This window comes from Peromyscus maniculatus, chromosome 11, assembly GCF_049852395.1.
Source record: "Peromyscus maniculatus bairdii isolate BWxNUB_F1_BW_parent chromosome 11, HU_Pman_BW_mat_3.1, whole genome shotgun sequence".
NCBI lineage: Eukaryota > Metazoa > Chordata > Mammalia > Rodentia > Cricetidae > Peromyscus > Peromyscus maniculatus.
In genome coordinates, this window is record NC_134862.1 from 37,658,688 (window position 1) to 37,676,583 (window position 17,896).

At 44.4% G+C, this 17,896-nt stretch overlaps 1 protein-coding gene across 3 annotated transcripts in view; it reads left to right on the forward strand.

The window, feature by feature from the left end:
- Rab3gap1 (RAB3 GTPase activating protein catalytic subunit 1) overlaps positions 1-17,896 on the forward strand; it is a 61,973-nt gene extending 44,077 nt beyond the window's left edge. The window contains exons 18-25 of one of the 3 annotated variants that reach the window (XM_015986496.3): positions 2,975-3,112; positions 6,010-6,237; positions 11,945-12,041; positions 12,136-12,239; positions 12,514-12,629; positions 13,036-13,138; positions 15,600-15,620; positions 16,348-17,896. In XM_015986496.3, the coding sequence (XP_015841982.1) occupies positions 2,975-3,112; positions 6,010-6,237; positions 11,945-12,041; positions 12,136-12,239; positions 12,514-12,629; positions 13,036-13,138; positions 15,600-15,620; positions 16,348-16,584 (1,044 nt within the window). In that variant the 3' untranslated portion in view covers positions 16,585-17,896. The remainder of the gene's footprint in view (positions 1-2,974; positions 3,113-6,009; positions 6,238-11,944; positions 12,042-12,135; positions 12,240-12,513; positions 12,630-13,035; positions 13,139-15,599; positions 15,621-16,347) is intronic. The other 2 variants (XR_013043212.1, XM_006992979.4) reach the window with 2 other exon arrangements.

Here is a 17,896-nt window from a genome sequence, read left to right on the forward strand (position 1 = left end):
GTTGGCCTACCAGGAGCCACACCCTTAAAGGAAAACTGACTCTCTTCTCTTAGGAAGCCATCACCTATCCATGGCTCCTCAGTCATGGGTGGGAGCTCATGAACTCCTTCCCACTCCATGCTGGAATGTTGACTGGCTTGGTCCTAAGCAGGCAGCCTACAGCTGCTGTGAACCAGTGAGTGCAGTGACCTGTCATGTCCAGAGATGCTAATCAGGTTAGGTCTTCCTCTTCCACAGTGGTCCCTGAGCCTCGTGGAATTATTATTTCTTAAACTGAGTATGGAATACTCCAAGAATATGGAATGGAAAGAACAAAAATAATAGCCCTTCAATTAGGATGGTTTTTATTTCTCCAAACATTTTTTAAAACCACTTTAAACCATTAGGACAGAACTTGGTGTCTAGGGAAGAACAATTCATTTTTGGTGGTTGGCTTTTGCATAAGTGATATGTGAGTACTTATTATTGTAAAAATAGCAAGCTACTGCCCACTGGTTCAGCTCTTATCCTCAGAAGTAACTCTTATTTCTAGTTTGAGTTAATGTTTCTGCTTGTTTCTTTGCATTCATGTGTGCATATTGATACTTAGGATTTTATTTGTTTCTGAATGTGTGCACTGATATTCAGCTCTTTGTTTATCCTGTTTTGAGGGTCACTTCTTACCATTATGTGCACATCTGTGCCATTTATAATTGCTGCATAATATTCTAATATATGGAAGAGCTATAGCTTATTTAATTATTCCTATTCATCATGGTTCATGTCGTTTGCGAGGTTTTGTTCTTTTATGGTTTCTATTATGAGTCCCTGCCATTACATAAGAAAAATGGCATTCCTAGGTAAGTGGATAGATGTTCTCAAGCTCCCTTTAAAAAGGTTGTACCTGTTTTACATTCTCTTTGGTGGTAAATTAAAGGGTGTGGAAACATAAGCTCTCACTTTCTTCCTTTCTCACATGATGACATATTTAGTGTGTGCAGTTCAGCAAGAAGGTACAGTAAGGTTCTAGCACTGAAATTACTTATATTCATTTCACCTTCATAAACCACGTTTCCCGTCAGTGTCATTGCCAGTAGTGTACTGGGGCAGTGTCTTCTGTCCTTGACTTTTTCTTTTTTCTTTTTCTTTTTTGAGAAAGGGTTTACTATGTAGCCCTGATCACTATGATAATCAGGCTGGCCCTGAACTCATTGAGATCTGCTTGCTTGTGTTACCTGACTGCTGATTTAAAGTGTACACCACCATGCCTGGCTATTTTCCTGACTTTTGATGAACCTAAGCATCCTTCAATGTTATTGCCCATGATTTCCTGTGAATTGACTGGTTTATATATCATGAGATGTTTTCGTAGCTATTTCGAAACTGTCTCTAATCTGATTTGTATCCTCACCAACAATGCATGTGATTATTGTATGTGATCCCCTTTGCTTGATATGTCATGGGTCCACATACAGTAATAAATAAAATATAAATGGAACATTTGTATTATATGTTCACAGGATAGTACAGTTTTGTCCTGATTAGTTTTTGTCAATGTGGGCACAAAGGAGAGTCACCAGGGAAGAGGAAACCTCACTGGAGGAATTATCTCCATAAGACATTTTCCTGGTGAATGATTGATGTTGGGACGGAAGCTCAGCCTGCTGGATGGTGCCACCTTTAGGCAGGTGGTCCTGGGCTGTATACGAAAGCAGGCTGAGCAAGTCAGAGAGCAGTCAATTGAAACAGCTTGACTCCGTGGCCTCAGCTTCAGTTTCTGCCACTAGGTTCCAGCCCTGAATACCTGCCCTGACTTGCCTCAGCCATGGATTTTGACTTGAGAATTATAAGATAAAATAAACTCTTTCCTCCTCAAGGTGGTTTTGGTCAGCATTGCTACAGCAAACCTAACTAGGACAGAAATATTCTTGGCTTTTGATGTGGGGAGAAAGGGATAAAGTTGAGTCAGGTTTCATGTAGACCCCGTTGGTGTTAAATTGTCGGTGAAGATCTTTTAGCCTCCATCTCCCAAGAGCTAGGATTACAGGCGTGTACCATCATGCCTAGCTACACGTGTGTTTATATGGCTAACCCTTTCAGCATAGTTTTATTTTGGATTCATGTATATTATTGTACTAGTGGTTCATTCATATTTATTATTTTGTATTTTTCTAAACCTTCTCTTCCCTCCTGTGACTTCACAGCTATAAAAATAGCTCCGTAATAGCAGGAGTGAAGACCTCTGCTCTGAAGTGTGGTGTTTCAGTAGAAGCTCATGTAATTTGTAAACCTGTCTGCTTAATAATCATACTTAGAGAGAGAGAATGAGGTTTATATGTATTTTTCTTACAACTGCTAGTGTTTACTAAGTGTGTACCAGGACTTAGCCTTCAGAAAGAGCCTCTGAAAGGAATGAGGTCCCATAATGGGATTCCAGTATAGACTTACTGCCTTGGGGACTGTTTATGTGAACCACTATGCCATCCTGCCTCACCAGCCATTGTCCACCCTGTGTGTCAGCGAGGCTTACCTGGTACTTAATTGTTGTTAATTAAAAGTGGTGGATGGTAGCTCTAGAACAAAGAAACAGACCTTTGTGACCTCCCATCAGGACTGGTCATTCTAACAGTGATCAGTCTCAGCCCATTTTTTGCACTAAAACCTTTTGTTGCATTTGTGATGACATAATCATTAGGACTTCATTTCTCCACCATTAATAGGCAGAAACGTATGCAGTAAAGGCCAGTCCCTGTCTTAGCTTTGAGTTCTTGACAGGGGAAACTTGGTAGTCTTGTCCATCAGGGATAGGACACCAGAGAGTCATTTATTCTTAATTTGTTACTTTTTAAATGGAGGGTTGTTAAGTTTTGCATTTCTCTGAATTCAATGTGTATGCTGTGGTGACATGAGCAGAAATAACTCTTTATTCTATTTTTATGGTTCCACTTTGTCTAAACGGGGCCACTGGTAACTTTTGTCCTTTGGTGCTTCACAGGAACCAGCACCCATGACAGAAGACCTGCTGGAAGAGCAGTCTGAGGTCTTAGCTAAATTAGGGACATCTGCTGAGGGGGCGCACCTCCGCGCACGCATGCAGAGTGCCTGTCTGCTTTCCGACATGGAGTCCTTCAAGGTGGGCCACACTTGAGAGCGCTGGGGCTACTGTCAGCTATTCTGGGATGAAACTGTGACATGGAGGCCGTGTCTTTTTTAAGTGTTTGGATTTATTACTTGTTACAAAACGCTATCTCAGCCCCCAAAGGACATATCAGACACAACTTCTTAGGTTTGAAAAAAGAAAATTAACCTGCTTTCCAAAATTGAGAATTGAATAAATTCTCTTTGTGGTAGGGATGTTTTTTTATTTATGTGTGCTTAACCAATTTAAGGCTTTTTGTTTTGTTTTGTTTTGTTTTTTTGTTTTTCGAGACAGGGTTTCTCTATGTAATTTTGGTGCCTGTCCTGGATCTCACTCTGTAGACCAGGCTGGATGGCCAATTTAAGGCTTTTAGGAAACTCTTGGGGTTTAATGTGAATTTTATTACTCAACAAACATTTGGGCGCCACACACGGAGTAGGTAGAGGGAGATACAGTATTTAGTCTATTGAGCTTATGAGAGGAGATTTATGTCTTATTAGTCATCAAAGACTGTGGGGTCAGAGACGTAACTGACTTGTTGACCAGTTATGGGAAGTTTCTCAGAAGAGTCAGTATTTGCTACCTGGAGGAGGTTATGGTGGGCCTGGATGAATGCTTAGATGTACAACACCCAGCATTCGGGTAACAGTGACGTTTGATTTGTCCTTAACTGTAAGATACTACGTGATCCAATATCTGAAACTTTTTAATTTTATGTGTGTAGCTGTTTTGCCTGCATATATATCTGTGTACCATATGAGAGCTGGGAATTGAACCAGTGTCCTCCGGAAGGGCAGGTGGTGCTCTTAATTGCTGAGCCGTCTCTCCAGCCCTCAGCATCTGACACTTTAAAGTGCTGGCCTAACACCAGAAGTAGAAATTCCACACTGTGAAACTTCCACACACAAAATTATCGTAGTGTGTGTAGATATATGTGGTGTACATTAAAAGTAAGTGAATTTCATGTTTAGACATGATTCTAAGCTCATTTTGTGTCTGTAAAAATTCACAAATCTAAAACAAGTTCAAAACACTTCCAGCCCCATGTATTTTGGATTACAGAATGCTCAACCTGAATGTGAACAAGAACTCAGACGGGGAGGCCAGTGGGCCAAAAGCTTCCCTATCTACTCGTGAAGTTCTGAACTTCTCTTCCATCACAGTGGCCTCTGTCTCCCCAGTTCATAGCCCGTCTCAGTCCACATCTGTCCTGCAGGATGGCCTGAGTTTGGTTTCTTTCTGAAATACTTGTGTTTTCTTTTTAAACATAAGCACCACATGACTGCCTTTCCCACTTTCTTCCCTACCTGCTAGAGGTCAGTGACAAGAAAAGGGGGCCTTTTCTTCTCGGCTTATTTTTCCATAAGAGCTTGAAAATAACAGAAATTGGTGGCTTTTATTCTGCTGTGCAGTATTGAAAATAGTTGACAAGGTGGATAAGAGAAGCCAAATTTCTCTCTGGATAAGACCAAGAAGAAGGGAGTCAGCTGGTGTGGATGGGTACAGCAAGAAATGTGCACCCCCGCTGCAGTTTTCCTCCCGACCTCCAGCTGTCTTCTAGCTTAGTTTCTCTGTGCAGAGGTATGCACAGGAAGATATTACAGACTGGGACTGTGCAGTTCTTTCTGCATTGTGCAGGGACAGAACTGCGGCTGTTCTGTCCAAAGCCAGGCACCTCCAAATCTATGACATTGTTTTAACCAGTAGGTAGAGGTACACGTGTAAGGGGGTTCTTAGAAACACAGCTATGTGGGAGAGATGCTTTTAAAAGTAAATAGTTGCTCTAAATATATGGATTGCCTTTCTCTTTCTGCATAGGAGCAATTTATTATTAAAGCTGCTTAGAGATTCCAGGGTGGAGCTGGATATGTGCCACAAAGCAGCCGTACATCATAAGGATGTACTCTGGGCCACCCCTTGTGATAAATCCTTTAACGGCTAAGAGAAGATAAGCCATGGCTGTCGTGTCGTCCGCCTGGTGTATTACTAAGAACTTAGGGCAGGGGAGGGCTGTAACACAGGAGTTGAATATTGTTTTCTATTAAGCTTACTTTGTGTATGAGTCAGGGTTCAAAGATAGCCACCACACTGTCTTTACTCAGATGCGTGTGCCGCCTGGGTAGGATCCAGACCTCTGTGCATAAATCCCTAGTCACTGTTACAGACTGTGGCGCTGCCTTACAAGAATAGATTCTAGAATTAGTGAAGAACTCCTTAGTTGAGGGATGCTCAGGCTAGACTTTAAACCCCATAAGTTTAGCCATCACATTTGAAACAGACCGTTCTCACCATCAGTGCTTACCATGCCCATCCTTAGTGCTCTGTGAATAATACTGGACACTTGACCACAAGCATTGTGAGGTTCTTTTATCTTCGAGGCTTGAAAGTAGAATTGCTGAAAGGAGTTTGGCATAGATAATTGTTAATTCTAGGTACTTGTGCAGTGATTGGAACTTTAATGTTTGCTTTTAGAAGCCTGAACAATGGTAGTGGGATTTCAGTTCCTTAACAGCATGGAAGCTTAGATGCTGGTGTTTTTCCACGAAACCATAGAGTTTGGTTGCATAATAGAACATGGGTAAGGCTAGCTGATATTTTTTGCAGTGCTGGTGTTGACTAACTGGGATGAAAAATACAGTGTCTGTCACTGTGGTATTCTGATTGAGCTGTGCATTATTTAATTTACCACCCTTGAGTACATTAACTGCTTTGTTAAGTACTGAGTAGCTATACTACAAAGTCATCATATGAAAATGTTCCTCCTGTAAACATCTCCCATTTTAAATGTGCTTATTCAAACTTAAAGTGTGAATATGATTTTGCAAATAGGCTTGTCAGTAAATGTTGATTTTTTTTTTTTTAAACTTTCTTTTGCTGAATTTCGGTCTTAGGCAGCTAATCCAGGTTGTGTTCTAGAAGATTTTGTGAGGTGGTACTCGCCCAGGGACTACATTGAAGAGGAGGTGACTGACGAGAAGGGCAATGTGGTACTAAAGGGAGAGCTGAGTGCCCGCATGAAGATCCCCAGCAACATGTGGGTGGAAGCTTGGGAAACGGCTAAGCCCATTCCAGCGAGACGCCAGAGGAGACTGTTTGATGACACCCGAGAGGCTGAAAAGGTAATAGGAAATTATTACTAAATCTTAGACATGAGAGTTTGCACACACTTAACCAGCAAAACACTGAAATTCTATAAGCTTTTGGGCACCTAATATCATAGTTAATGTTTTAGAGCTAGTTGTAAAGACAGTTGTGGTTTATATAGAACTCTTGCATCATAGTGTCTCATACTTTATATCAGAAGTGATAAAAATGAGCATGTCCTAAGAAATTCATTGAAAATTACTAGGGAAATATTGAGACACGGGGATCTGAGTACACGAGTCTTGTTCAAAGTCTTTAGTTGAAAAGGGAAAAACAATCAAACTTTATGTGTATAAAAATGCTTTCAGGCTGGATGGTGGTGGCACACGCCTTTAATCCCAGCACTTGAGGGGCAGAGGCAGGAGGATCTCTGTAAGGTCGAGGCCAGCCTGGTCTACAGAATGAGATCCAGGACAACCAGCGCTATGGAGAGAAACCCTGTCTCAAAAAACAAAACAAAACAAAAAATGCTTGTACTTCTAAAGAATAGTGGGCCTCCCTAGTTCCTGATTGACCCTTCCATCATCCCCATGGGTAAATTTAACAGTGAGTAAATCCATGCCTCCAGCATTATTAGAGATAGAAATGATAGAGATCTTCAGACTGACAGTGAGTAAGGAAATAAGCCAGATCCCAGTGGTGCTGCCTCTCCTGTAAGCTTGTGGATGCAGGAAGAGGGGCAGCAGTCCTCAAAGTCAAGAGAGGGACAACAGTGGAGCCTTGGAGAGAATCCATCACTGTTAGATTACTGCAGGACCCCAGAGGTCAGGATGGTCACAGAAGATAAGACCTTGTTGCCCCATTGTGTCTTAGTTATCAGAACATCAGAGGGCCAGGCTCCTACACACCTGTGTGAGGTTCTGCCAGCTGTGTGAAAGTATTGCACATCCAGCCTTGTGTGTACATGATACTTGGTTATAATAGTAGACAACTGTGTTACTGGGGTGCATTTCCTGTAGTGAACTAAGCCATGATATCGTGGCCCCAGCCTCAGATATCTGTTGTTCACGTGCCTTGGTTGATCAAGAGGCTGGACTGTGTCCAGTGATTGACACATCCTTTGGGTTTGTCCTAAGTGGTCTTTCATGTTCATGCATAATGAAGTCAGTGGTGAATTTCTCAGGACCTGTTTCCATCTTTAAGTAATACATGGCTGTCTGTAGAAAAGAGAGGGTACCCCTTAGGGACAGAGAAAGAAGTAAATAAGGGGAAATTAAGTACTCTACAGAAATGAAAGGTGATGGTCCACCTCCCACTGCTTACTTTGTTAAAGAAACCGCAGAAGATGGCACTTTCCGGTTGTGATGTTGCCAGAGTAGAGAAGGGCAGGGCACACATGTATAAAACATGTTTAAAAGCAAAAATGCAGCATTGGTATTGGAAGCACCACATATACATAGTTTCATTTTACGTAAGCATCATAGCAGACAAGGTCTGTAGGCCGGCACAGGCCTTTTAAAGAAGAAGAGGGAGGAGTGACAGGCTCGAGTCGTCTCTGCCTGAGACTTACCCTGGGCAAATCTCACTCTTGGGAAATTCGGAGCAAGTGTTCAAGTGTTACGTTCATACTGCAACCTGCCAGTAAGATGCCTCTTGACTGTGGGAAAGGAACTCTGCATGAGAACCCCACAGTGCTAAGGTGAAATGTAATCAGAAACGATCTGTAAAGAAATTAGACAAGCCGGGCGGTGGTGGCGCACGTCTTTAATCCCAGCACTCGGGAGGCAGAGCCAGGTGGATCTTTGTGAGTTCGAGGCCAGCCTGGGCTACAGAGTGAGATCCAGGAAAGGCGCAAAGAAACCCTGTCTCGAAAAACCAAAAAAAAAAAAAAAAAATTAGACAGGTTTCGAATGGTGTGCTAACATCAGAGTGACAGCTCAGAGGTGCAGCCGTCATTCTCCCCCAGGCAACTGTATGACTGTTCAGAGGAAGGAGCAGCATCAGTCACCTGACCTGTGGAGGTCACCCACCGACCGATCCAACATCAGTTACCTGAACTTGACCTTGAAAAGATTACAGACACAGTCCAGTCCCTCCAGATTTGTTCAGGGCTGTGACCAGCGATCTGTGAACTGATCTGAGAAGGCTTACCCAGGGGTATGACAAGCCTTGTGGAGCCCAGAAGGGAATGGCAAAAGAATCCAGGTTCCAATGAGCAGTCACAGTATTCTCTTTTCAGGGACATACGGGGGGCTGGGCCTCGTGCCTTGAACACCACTCTAGCAGAGAAAACCCTCCAATAACCTAGTCTCTCTTTAACATTGTAAACACGTCAGTGAGCAAATAAGGGTATTTAACTCCAGATGCATAAATCTCAACACAAAACACAAGAAACAGGAAGAAACCATAGCAACCTGAGTGCTTAAAAAATCATGAATCCAGTAGTCATGTCCTCCAACATGAGTGAATTAGGTGAGATCTGAAGTAATTAAAAAGAATGATTGTAAGTACGTTTAAAGAAGTCTTAAAGCTGGTGCTGGCGGCTCAGCTGTTAGTGGCACTTGCTCTTTAAGAGGACTGGATTTGGCCGGGCGGTGGTGGCGCACACCTTTAATCCCAGCACTCGAGAGGCTGGGCTACAGAGTGAGTTCCAGGAAAGGCCCTAAAACTACACAGAGAAACCCTGTCTCAAAAAAAAAAAAAAAAAAAAAGAGAGGACTTGGATTTATTTCTACCATTCACATGGTGGCTGACAGCCGTCTGTGACTCCAGTGGTGCACATATACACATAAAGTCAGAGGTCACAAAGTCCTAAATGAATTCCAAGACACCGCTAAAGAGCTGAATGAACTAGGAAGATAACAAAAGATAGGAAATTGAAATTCAGTAAAGGGAAAAAATGCTGGAAACAAAAATTTAGTAAGAAGGTGCTAACAGAAAAGACCACATCTATGAATTATTCATAGACGAAGAATTTCATGCTAAAGGCACAGAAAATACTTTCATTAAAAGTACAGCAGAAATTTCCCCAAATATAGGTGAAGAGGTGCCCACCCATAAACAGGAGGCCTTTAGAATTTCAGACAGACAACACCAGAGAACAACTGCTTTCCATGTTGTATGATAATCCAGATGTAAACGTGCAGGACCAAGAAGGGACATGGAGAGCTGCAAGAGAGAAATGACACGGTGCGTGTAGTCAGGCCCGTCAGTCACGCTGACTCTCAACAGAGGCCTTCAAGGCTAGCGTGGCTGGAAGAGTGTGTTTGAAGCTCTGAAAGGACAGCTGCCAACCCAGCTGCTGTACCCACAAAACTGTCTTTCATAATTAAAGGAGAAATTAAAACTCCACATGGAAAATCAAATTAAAGGGGACATGAAGTCAGGAGGGATAGACTTGGTGGGTCCTGAGTTGGAAGGAGGGAGTAGGGGTGGATGAGATAATAAATTGTATACATAGATAAAATTTTCAAAGAATTTTTTTTTTAATCAGTCTGAAGGAATTCATGGCCTCCAAACTAGTTCTATAGGAGATATTTGAAAGATTCATTTTGACTGAAGAGAAAGAAACACACTCATGGGGCTCCAAGAAGAATAAACCACACGTTAGTGATACCATAGAGAGGACTAGGAAACTACCACTCATCACGTAGTGCTGGGAAACCTGGATATCAGCATATGTAACAATGAAACTTGATCCTTGACTTTGACTATGTATAAAAATCAACTCCAAGCTGGGTGGTGGTGGTGCATGCATTTAATCCCAGCACTCAGGAGGCAGAGCCAGGCAGATCTCTGTGAGTTCGAGGCCAGCCTGGGCTACAGAGCAAGTTCCAGGAAAGGCGCAAAGCTACACAGAGAAACTCTGTCTTGAAAAACCAAAAAAAAAAAAAAAAGAAGAAGAAGAAGAAGAAAAAGAAAGAAGAGAAAAGTTAAGGGGAAACAGTTCAGGATAGAAGCATAAGTAAGGACTTCCTGACAAGGACTCCAGTCACTCAAGAAAGAGGCTAGCAGTTGGCTATTGAGACCTCATGAGAGTGAAGAGCTTCAGAAGGTCTTCATGTTTCAGAGAATTCATGTCTAGAATGTACAAAGAACTCAAAACAACTTAAACAGTAAATCAAACAGCCCAATCAGAACACGGGCCCATAACATAGTTGTCTGTATAGCAATTAGTAGAACTTCTGTATACAAATAAATAGCCACTCAGAAGATGTATATTAATTTTCTCATCATTATATAAGTGAGAGGAATATAAAATAACTAGTCATAAACTTAACAGGAAATACTTAAAATCTGAAGAAAACCATAAAAACACTTAATACATAGAACATCATTAAAATCTTCTTACTGGGCCAGACATGGTGGCGCTTGCCTTTAATCCCAGCACTCAGGAGGCAGAGCCAGGTGGATCTCTGTGAGTTCAAGGCCATCCTGAGTTCCAGGACAGGCCCCAAAGCTACAGGGAAACCCTGTCTCAAAAAAGGTCATTTTACCTTCAATTAATCAGTAAGTTCACCATAATTACAACAAAAATACCAAAAGATGTTATTATGTAGCCAGTTTAGTTGATACTAATGTTCATTTGGGAAAGTAAACATAACAGCCTCAGATGTGGAGTTGATACACAGTTGGCCTTAAATGGATTTCTTTTGAGAGTAGTGTTTGGCTGTCCTACTGACTGTACAGTGTTGAATTGTGTTAAGTGAGTGAACTCTTTTTAATAAGCATGTAAAAACAGCTCAAACTTGATTGAAAAGGAAGAATCATCAGGGAACAGGACTGGGTTTGTATTTAACAGTGTGGTATTTGTGTTTCAATATTCTAATGAAACAGACTACTAAATTTGCCAATCCATGTAGAAATCTAGTATGCAGTAAAGATGGCTTCTCGGCGTCTCTGTGACACATAGTAGTTGGTGCAACTAGATAGCTGTTTGTGGAAGGTCACATGGCATCCCGTCAGGAAGCAGAGGGTGAATGCTGGTGCTCTGCTCACTTCTTCAGCCCATGGGATGGTGCCGCTTACAGTTAGGTCCAGGCTCACACCTCAGTCAGCCTAGTTGAGATAGACAACCCTCACAGACGAGCCAAGAGGTTTGTCTTCTGAGTGACCAACAGTAATAAGAGTAATAAAAGATCATCATTAAATGATCAAACTATAAAAAGTACAATCATTATTCTTTAAGGGAGAAATTCCATCTGTATTTCTGTTTGAGTGGACGTAAGACAGAGGGTCCGCACGTTCTGGGAGATGCCTGTTTTGTGGTGAAGCCCATGAACATCTTCATAGCCCCACTGTGAGATGATGCCTGTATTTCCTGCTGCCAACTCAAGGGAGGGTCCATGTATTACACATGTCTCTATGTTTACAAGAAGAAATGATAGAGTTTCTGTTAGAAAATAAGCAGCTTGTGGGAGGCCACTGACAATGTTTAGAAATACTGAGAAAACAGTTACAAGATAGTATTGACACATTCAGCATTAGTGGCTATATCTGATGCCCTCAAAACTCCTAGGTTGGAAGCACTCTGCTGTTAGCTGTCGTGTCGTGTTGTGATTACAGACAGATCGTCCTCATCTCTCTGCATGGTCCTCGTTTGCACGCATACCATACAGACACAGGAGCTGTATGAAAGTAGTCACTACGTCCCCAGGTGGTTTAGCGCAGACCCTCGCCTCTGCCAGGCCGCCGTGCCCTGGGGACGCCACCGCAGTTTCTGTGTCCTTGCGTCTCCTGCAGGTGCTGCACTACCTGGCCATGCAGAAGCCTGCAGACCTGGCTCGGCACCTCCTGCCGTGTGTGATCCATGCAGCTGTTCTCAAGGTAAAGGAAGAAGGTAAATGTCGCCGCAATTGATTAGTCCCTAAGTGCGTTTCCAGAGAAGTGTTTTTGGTTTCCATTTTGACTGTCTCTTTATCTTTCCATAACAGAAAGTCTGGAAAACATTCCTTCAGTTAAGAAGATTATAAAGCAGATCATAGCCCATTCCAGCAAAGTTCTGCACTTTCCCAGTCCCGAAGACAAGAAGTTGGAAGTAAGTGTTGTGTCAGGGTCTTGCCAAGAGTTCTCTCCCCACCTAGCAGTAATTACTTTACAATTTTCTTTCTACATTTATTTATGGGATGGTGAAGATGGTGTGCGTACATGTCATGGAGGTCAGAGGTCAGGAAGGAATTGGTTCTCTCCTTCCACCCTTGACGTGGGGTGGTGAGTGCCTTTCCCTGCTGAGCCGGCTCCTTGGCTCCTAAAGGTTTTTAAAGGCGCCGCATCTCTGTTGTCCTCAGTGCTTGTGCCTCTCTCTCCACTAGGAAATCATTCTGCAGATCACTAATGTGGAAGCCATCATAGCCCGAGCCCGGTCCCTGAAGGCCAAGTTTGGAACTGAGAAATGTGAGCAAGAGGAAGAAAAAGAAGACCTTGAGAGGTACTGTTCTTTGTGTGCCTCAGGCTGTCTGCAGGACAAGCTGCTAGTCTACTAGAAAAAATATAAAAATTCTGAGGTGTGATGGCATGGTGACTCTTGGCTATAAACCCAGCACTTGGAAAGCTGAGTCAGCAGGAGGTTTACTTTGAATTTAAGGCCAGCCTGGGGTACATGGTTAGCTGTCCAGGTTAACCAGGGCTATTGATGGAAACCCAGGAGTGAAAGAACAAAATGAAGAAGTCCTGCCCCTCTGACTAGAGACAGAGACACTCAGTTCTCTTAGGATCAGGCATTTCTGTCATTCCCGCTTTCCATGGGTGGGTTTAGGAGTTGTCATTGGAATCCACCCGGATGAGGCTCAGGCCGCCTCACGAGCACCCACTTCCTTCCCATCTGCCTCCTCTAGGTTTGTCAGCTGCCTGCTGGAGCACCCCGAAGTGTCCGTCACCGGAGCTGGAAGAGGCCATGCGGGCCGCATCATCCACAAGCTCTTTGTGAATGCTCAGCGGGTATGTGAGTCCCTTGCCTGCCTTTGCCAGGATGACATTCTGAGTCCCACAGCAGGCTGACAGCACACAAGAGTCAGACTCCGGGGCTTCCAAGGCTTTGAGATCCACTGAGTTAAGGAAAAGGACAAGTGTGTTCAGACCTAAACTTTGGAGATTAGGAGGATCTCACACTCATTGTTCTAGAAGCTAGTGGGGACTTAGTTAGCAAGGGCAGAGCTATGGTATGGGAAACTGTGTTTATACCTTCCCGTTTCTAACTAGTCTGTGGTAGAGATTGACTTGAGAGGAAAAGGATTTCAGACTGTGAGGTCTGTGGAAACAGGCTTTAGCCCAGAAGGAAATCCAGTTTAGAAAATTATCTTCATCATCCCCTCCACTCATGAAAGTAGGAGGTTAAGATATGTAGCTACTCCACTACTGATTAAGAGGTAGTGGTCACACACACTTGCACACATATGCACATGCATACACACATACATGCACATGCATGTGCTGGTACCCACAGGTGAATACAGAGACCCAGGTGAAAATATTATGATGTGCACTAAATATAATTCTGGAACGTGACGACACTAGAAAAAAGAACACCAGCTCAGCTTTGAGACAGTCATTCTCTACCAAGTAGAATTGTCTTTGGTGCACACATAGGCTGTCTGAAGGTTGCTATTGCTGTGATAAAACACCGTGACCAAAAAAAGCAAGTCAGAGCAGGAAGGAGCTCAAGCAGGGCAGGAACCTGGAGGCAGGAGCTGATGCAGAGGCCACGGAGGGGTGCTGCTCACTGGATTGTTCCTCATGGTGTGTTCAGCTGCTTTCTTGTAGAACTCAGGACCACCAGCCCAGGGATGACACCAGCCATAGAGGGCTGAGCTCTCCTCACCAATCATTAAGAAAATACACCACAAGGTTGCCTGCAGCCTGACCTTAGGGAGGCATTTTCTCAATTGAGGCTCCCTCTGATGACTCTAGCCTGTCTCAAGTTGACATAAAAAAACAACACAAAAAACAAAACAAAACAACTTAGCACATGGGCTAAGAGTTGCCAGTCCGAATTGAGAAACTCAGAATTATAGTCAAATACATTACATTGTTCTGAGTTTATAGTAGTTGAAAGTTAATATTATTTATGGGGGTAGTTTAAGTTTTCAAGTTAAAGACCAAATTACTTGATTTGCTTATAAATGAATGACTTCTAGGAGACAGTAATGCCTGCCTTTTGTCCCTCCCCGGCACCTCTGCTCACATGCTGTGCATCTCCACCAGTGAAACACTTAATACCCAGAGGTGGACAGGCAGCATCCTCAACAGGGAAGACTCACTCTCCAGTGATTTTAAGAAGATCACGAGTTAAGGAGCCTTAAAGCCAGAACTGTCCAGATTTTCAGTGCTCGTCAGAGTGATTCCCCTAAACTGGAGTGGTCTCCTTAGTCTCCCCTAACCTCACAGAGGCTAGAAAAACAGGCCAGTCCTTCTTTCCTCCTGTCTGCATTCATTGCTGACATACCGACATGCGCTTCGTCACTCAGGCTGGAGACCCTGCTCGTCAGATCTCAGGAGGACGCTGGCTTGGCAGGTCTTCCTCATGACTAAGGTGACAAAGTCTCCAGGGTCCAGCCTGGTAGGGAGTGCTCTCAGGGGCCGTGTGATGACGAGCACATGGCTGCGTTTTGACTCAGCTCCAATGAACTGTCGCGTTTTATTCATGTAACTTTTCATGATGAGCTGATACTTTGTACCAATTTTACTAATGAAGATTTAATTATATGGAAGACTTAGCTAAATTGTTATAGCATATATTAACTTACATATTAGAACTTTTCTTCACAATTATAAACTGTAGGGACGGTGAGATGGCTCAGTGTGTAAACACTTGCTGCCAAGTCTGATGACCTTAGTTCAGTCCCCAGAACCTCCATGGTAGAGAAAAGCCACTCCTGAAAGTTGTCCTCTGACTACCAGATGCTGCTGTGGTGTAAGCATGTGCACGCACACACCCCAAAACAATTGTAAATATGAAAATCTGAACTGTTTGTTATAGAGTTGGCCCTGACTCTGTAGGTTTGGGTCTGTACACATTTAAATGGAATTCAGCAGAATTATCCAACTCTGCTCCAGTTTTGCTAAGTTGAATTGTTCCTAGACCCCAGTTCTTAAATTCATGGTTTATCTGTCAACTCACTTTTTAAACAGCATCTTCTTCAGAAAGAGTGAGGTTTTGAGTCATTTCCTCATAACCGATCCTGCACATCACCCATCGGGCCATCAGGTGCATGAGCCTGAGGCACTGACCACGTCGGCAGTCTGGTGTCCTTGTGGTGTGGCTCTGTGCACCTTCAGTGTCCCCCAGTGGAGTCTTGCCCACACAGTGCATGCTGTCCCCTCAGTGACCTGGAGTCGCCCAGCTCCTTAACCACCTCACCCGCTCCCTTTCATCACTGTTTCTTTTCTCACTTTTCTCAAGCTGACTGAGTCTTCTGATGAGGTAACAAAATGGCCTTTGTCCCTCATAGTTCCTCGTCCGTCCCCATCCCTCTAACTTCATAAGGTCATCTTAACTAACCGGCTGGATCTGGCATCCCCTGGCTGTGCAGCTTAAGGTGACTTCATGTTTCCATTGCCCAGAGAACTTCCTGAGCAATGGCATCATGAGTGGAGGACAGTACTGAGTCACGAAGGCTCTGTTGGGCTGCACTTGGTGCAGTGGATGTCAAAGCGGATGCCCTCAACCAACTTTTCCTTTGTGGCCATTGCCATGGGCATCTGTCAGCTCACGGTCACATTAGTGCCCAGCAAACAAAGCCAGTGTTTCTGGTTCTGATTTGGCAAGAGAATCTAAAAAGAACTTACTGAGAGAGGAGAGATTAAAAAAAAAAAAATCAGCTTTTCAGACTTGAGCAAGTCTGGCCTGTTAACCTCTGCCTGAAGAAATGCAGACCCCAGGGCAGCTCCACCATTGCTGAGGCGCCATGATGCCCTCGCTTTTCAGAGCAGAGTGCCCAGCCCCCCGCCTCTGCCTGCCTCGCTAGTGCTCACGCTGCCTCCAGCTTCCTGCTTCTCCATTTTGTTCTTTTGAGCAATCATAACACACAGTGGACATGATGCATTTCCAAGTCCCGCAGGACATTGTGTGTTTCTCGTGTTTACTCATCCGCCCTTCGGTAGTGTGGCTTCCAGCTGGCTCTTGAGTTTGGCATTTGGTTCTGTTCAAGGCTGCCGCAGTGGCTCTGCCAGAGGAGGAGCTGAAGAGGTCAGGCTGCCCAGAGGAGAGGAGACAGAACTCGGTTTCAGACTTCCCGCCTCCTGCAGGCCGGGAGCTCATCCTGAGGGCCACTGTGCCGCGGCCTGCGCCCTACTCCAAAGCCCTCCCACAGCGCATGTACAGCGTGTTCACCAAGGAGGACTTCAGACTTGCAGGTGCCTTTTCCTCAGACACCTCCTTCTTCTAGTGGGGAGGAGGAGAGGCAGCTCCTGCCATGGACACCTGAGGGCCACCAAGAGGACCTCGTCCAGCCAGCAGCAGGAGTCACACCAGCATTGAGGGCCATCTCCAGCACCAAGCTTGAGCCAGAGGGGCAGATTTGAGGTATCACAGACTTCTGCCTGGGGGAGATGGCCTGTGTGGAGGAAACCACACACAGTGGGCCTCACTTTGGGGGACAGAGTTTGTTCACTGTCCTGCGACAGTCATCTGTGTAGACACTTAGTGGTTGTCCTCTGTAGTATCACATATGCAAAATAGAGTATCTGTTAGCTCAGGTTCCGATAGTGCGGAGGTAGCAGTTAGTCCCAGGGTCTGTTCTCAAGCTGCCATGTGACAGTCTGTTTATCCAGTCACCGGAGGTCAGCTTATTATGCTATGTGATGAACATTGGAACATTCTAGTAGAAAGACTAGAATTGCAGCTTGGTTTTCCACGTCACTGTAGCCAAATGTATTCCTTCTGATCAATCTGTACCTGAGATGTGGCTGCAAATTAGCTCTGTGCGTGTGTCCGTGTGTCCATCCGTCCGTCTGTCCGTCTGTCTGTCTGTCGGGATCTCTCCTCCGCTGCACCCCTGCCTTTGCACTTTACTTCTGTGTCCTGCCTGGGGCGGTATTTAATGGCGTCCTATGAGCACATGCTAACCACACAGCCTGGGAACGTTGATCTCCCTGCAGTGAGCGAGCCCTGGTGTATGTGCTGACGCCAGAGGGCAGGACGCCATGGCGGCTTGGCTCCTGGAGCTGTGAGCGCTGGGGGCTGCAGCGGCCGGCACAGGGGGATGGCCCATCCCGCGTGCGGCTCAGCACGCCTGAGTGTCACTGCAGGACCTCTGTCTGGTGATTGTAAATTATTCGGGGACCTAAAATTCCCACTGGAATCCAAAGTAAAAATGGTTATGCTGAAGTGTAAATTCTGCCTGTGTGATTTTTAAAAACTGATAGAACTGCACAAACCCTGTGTTATTTTTGTAAAAAACAAAACAAAAAGCTATTTACATTTATCGGTTTAGTGTTCGCAGACACATCTGTGTGTGAATAGGGGCCTGTGTGAGGGGGCCAGGTGCTGACCCCTAGGCTTCACAGCACTTTTCTCTGAGGTGCTGGACTTTGCTTCTTAGAAACCCATAGATACTGATGAGGCCTGAGTGTCGGGCCAAGCAGAAGATGGTTCCCGAAGGACAGTGGCGTCTGCTTTCCTGGGTGTAGACGGAACTCTACGGGGAGGGTTGGTCTGAAGTGGAATTGTTTATCTAATAAAAGGACTGCTGTCTATGG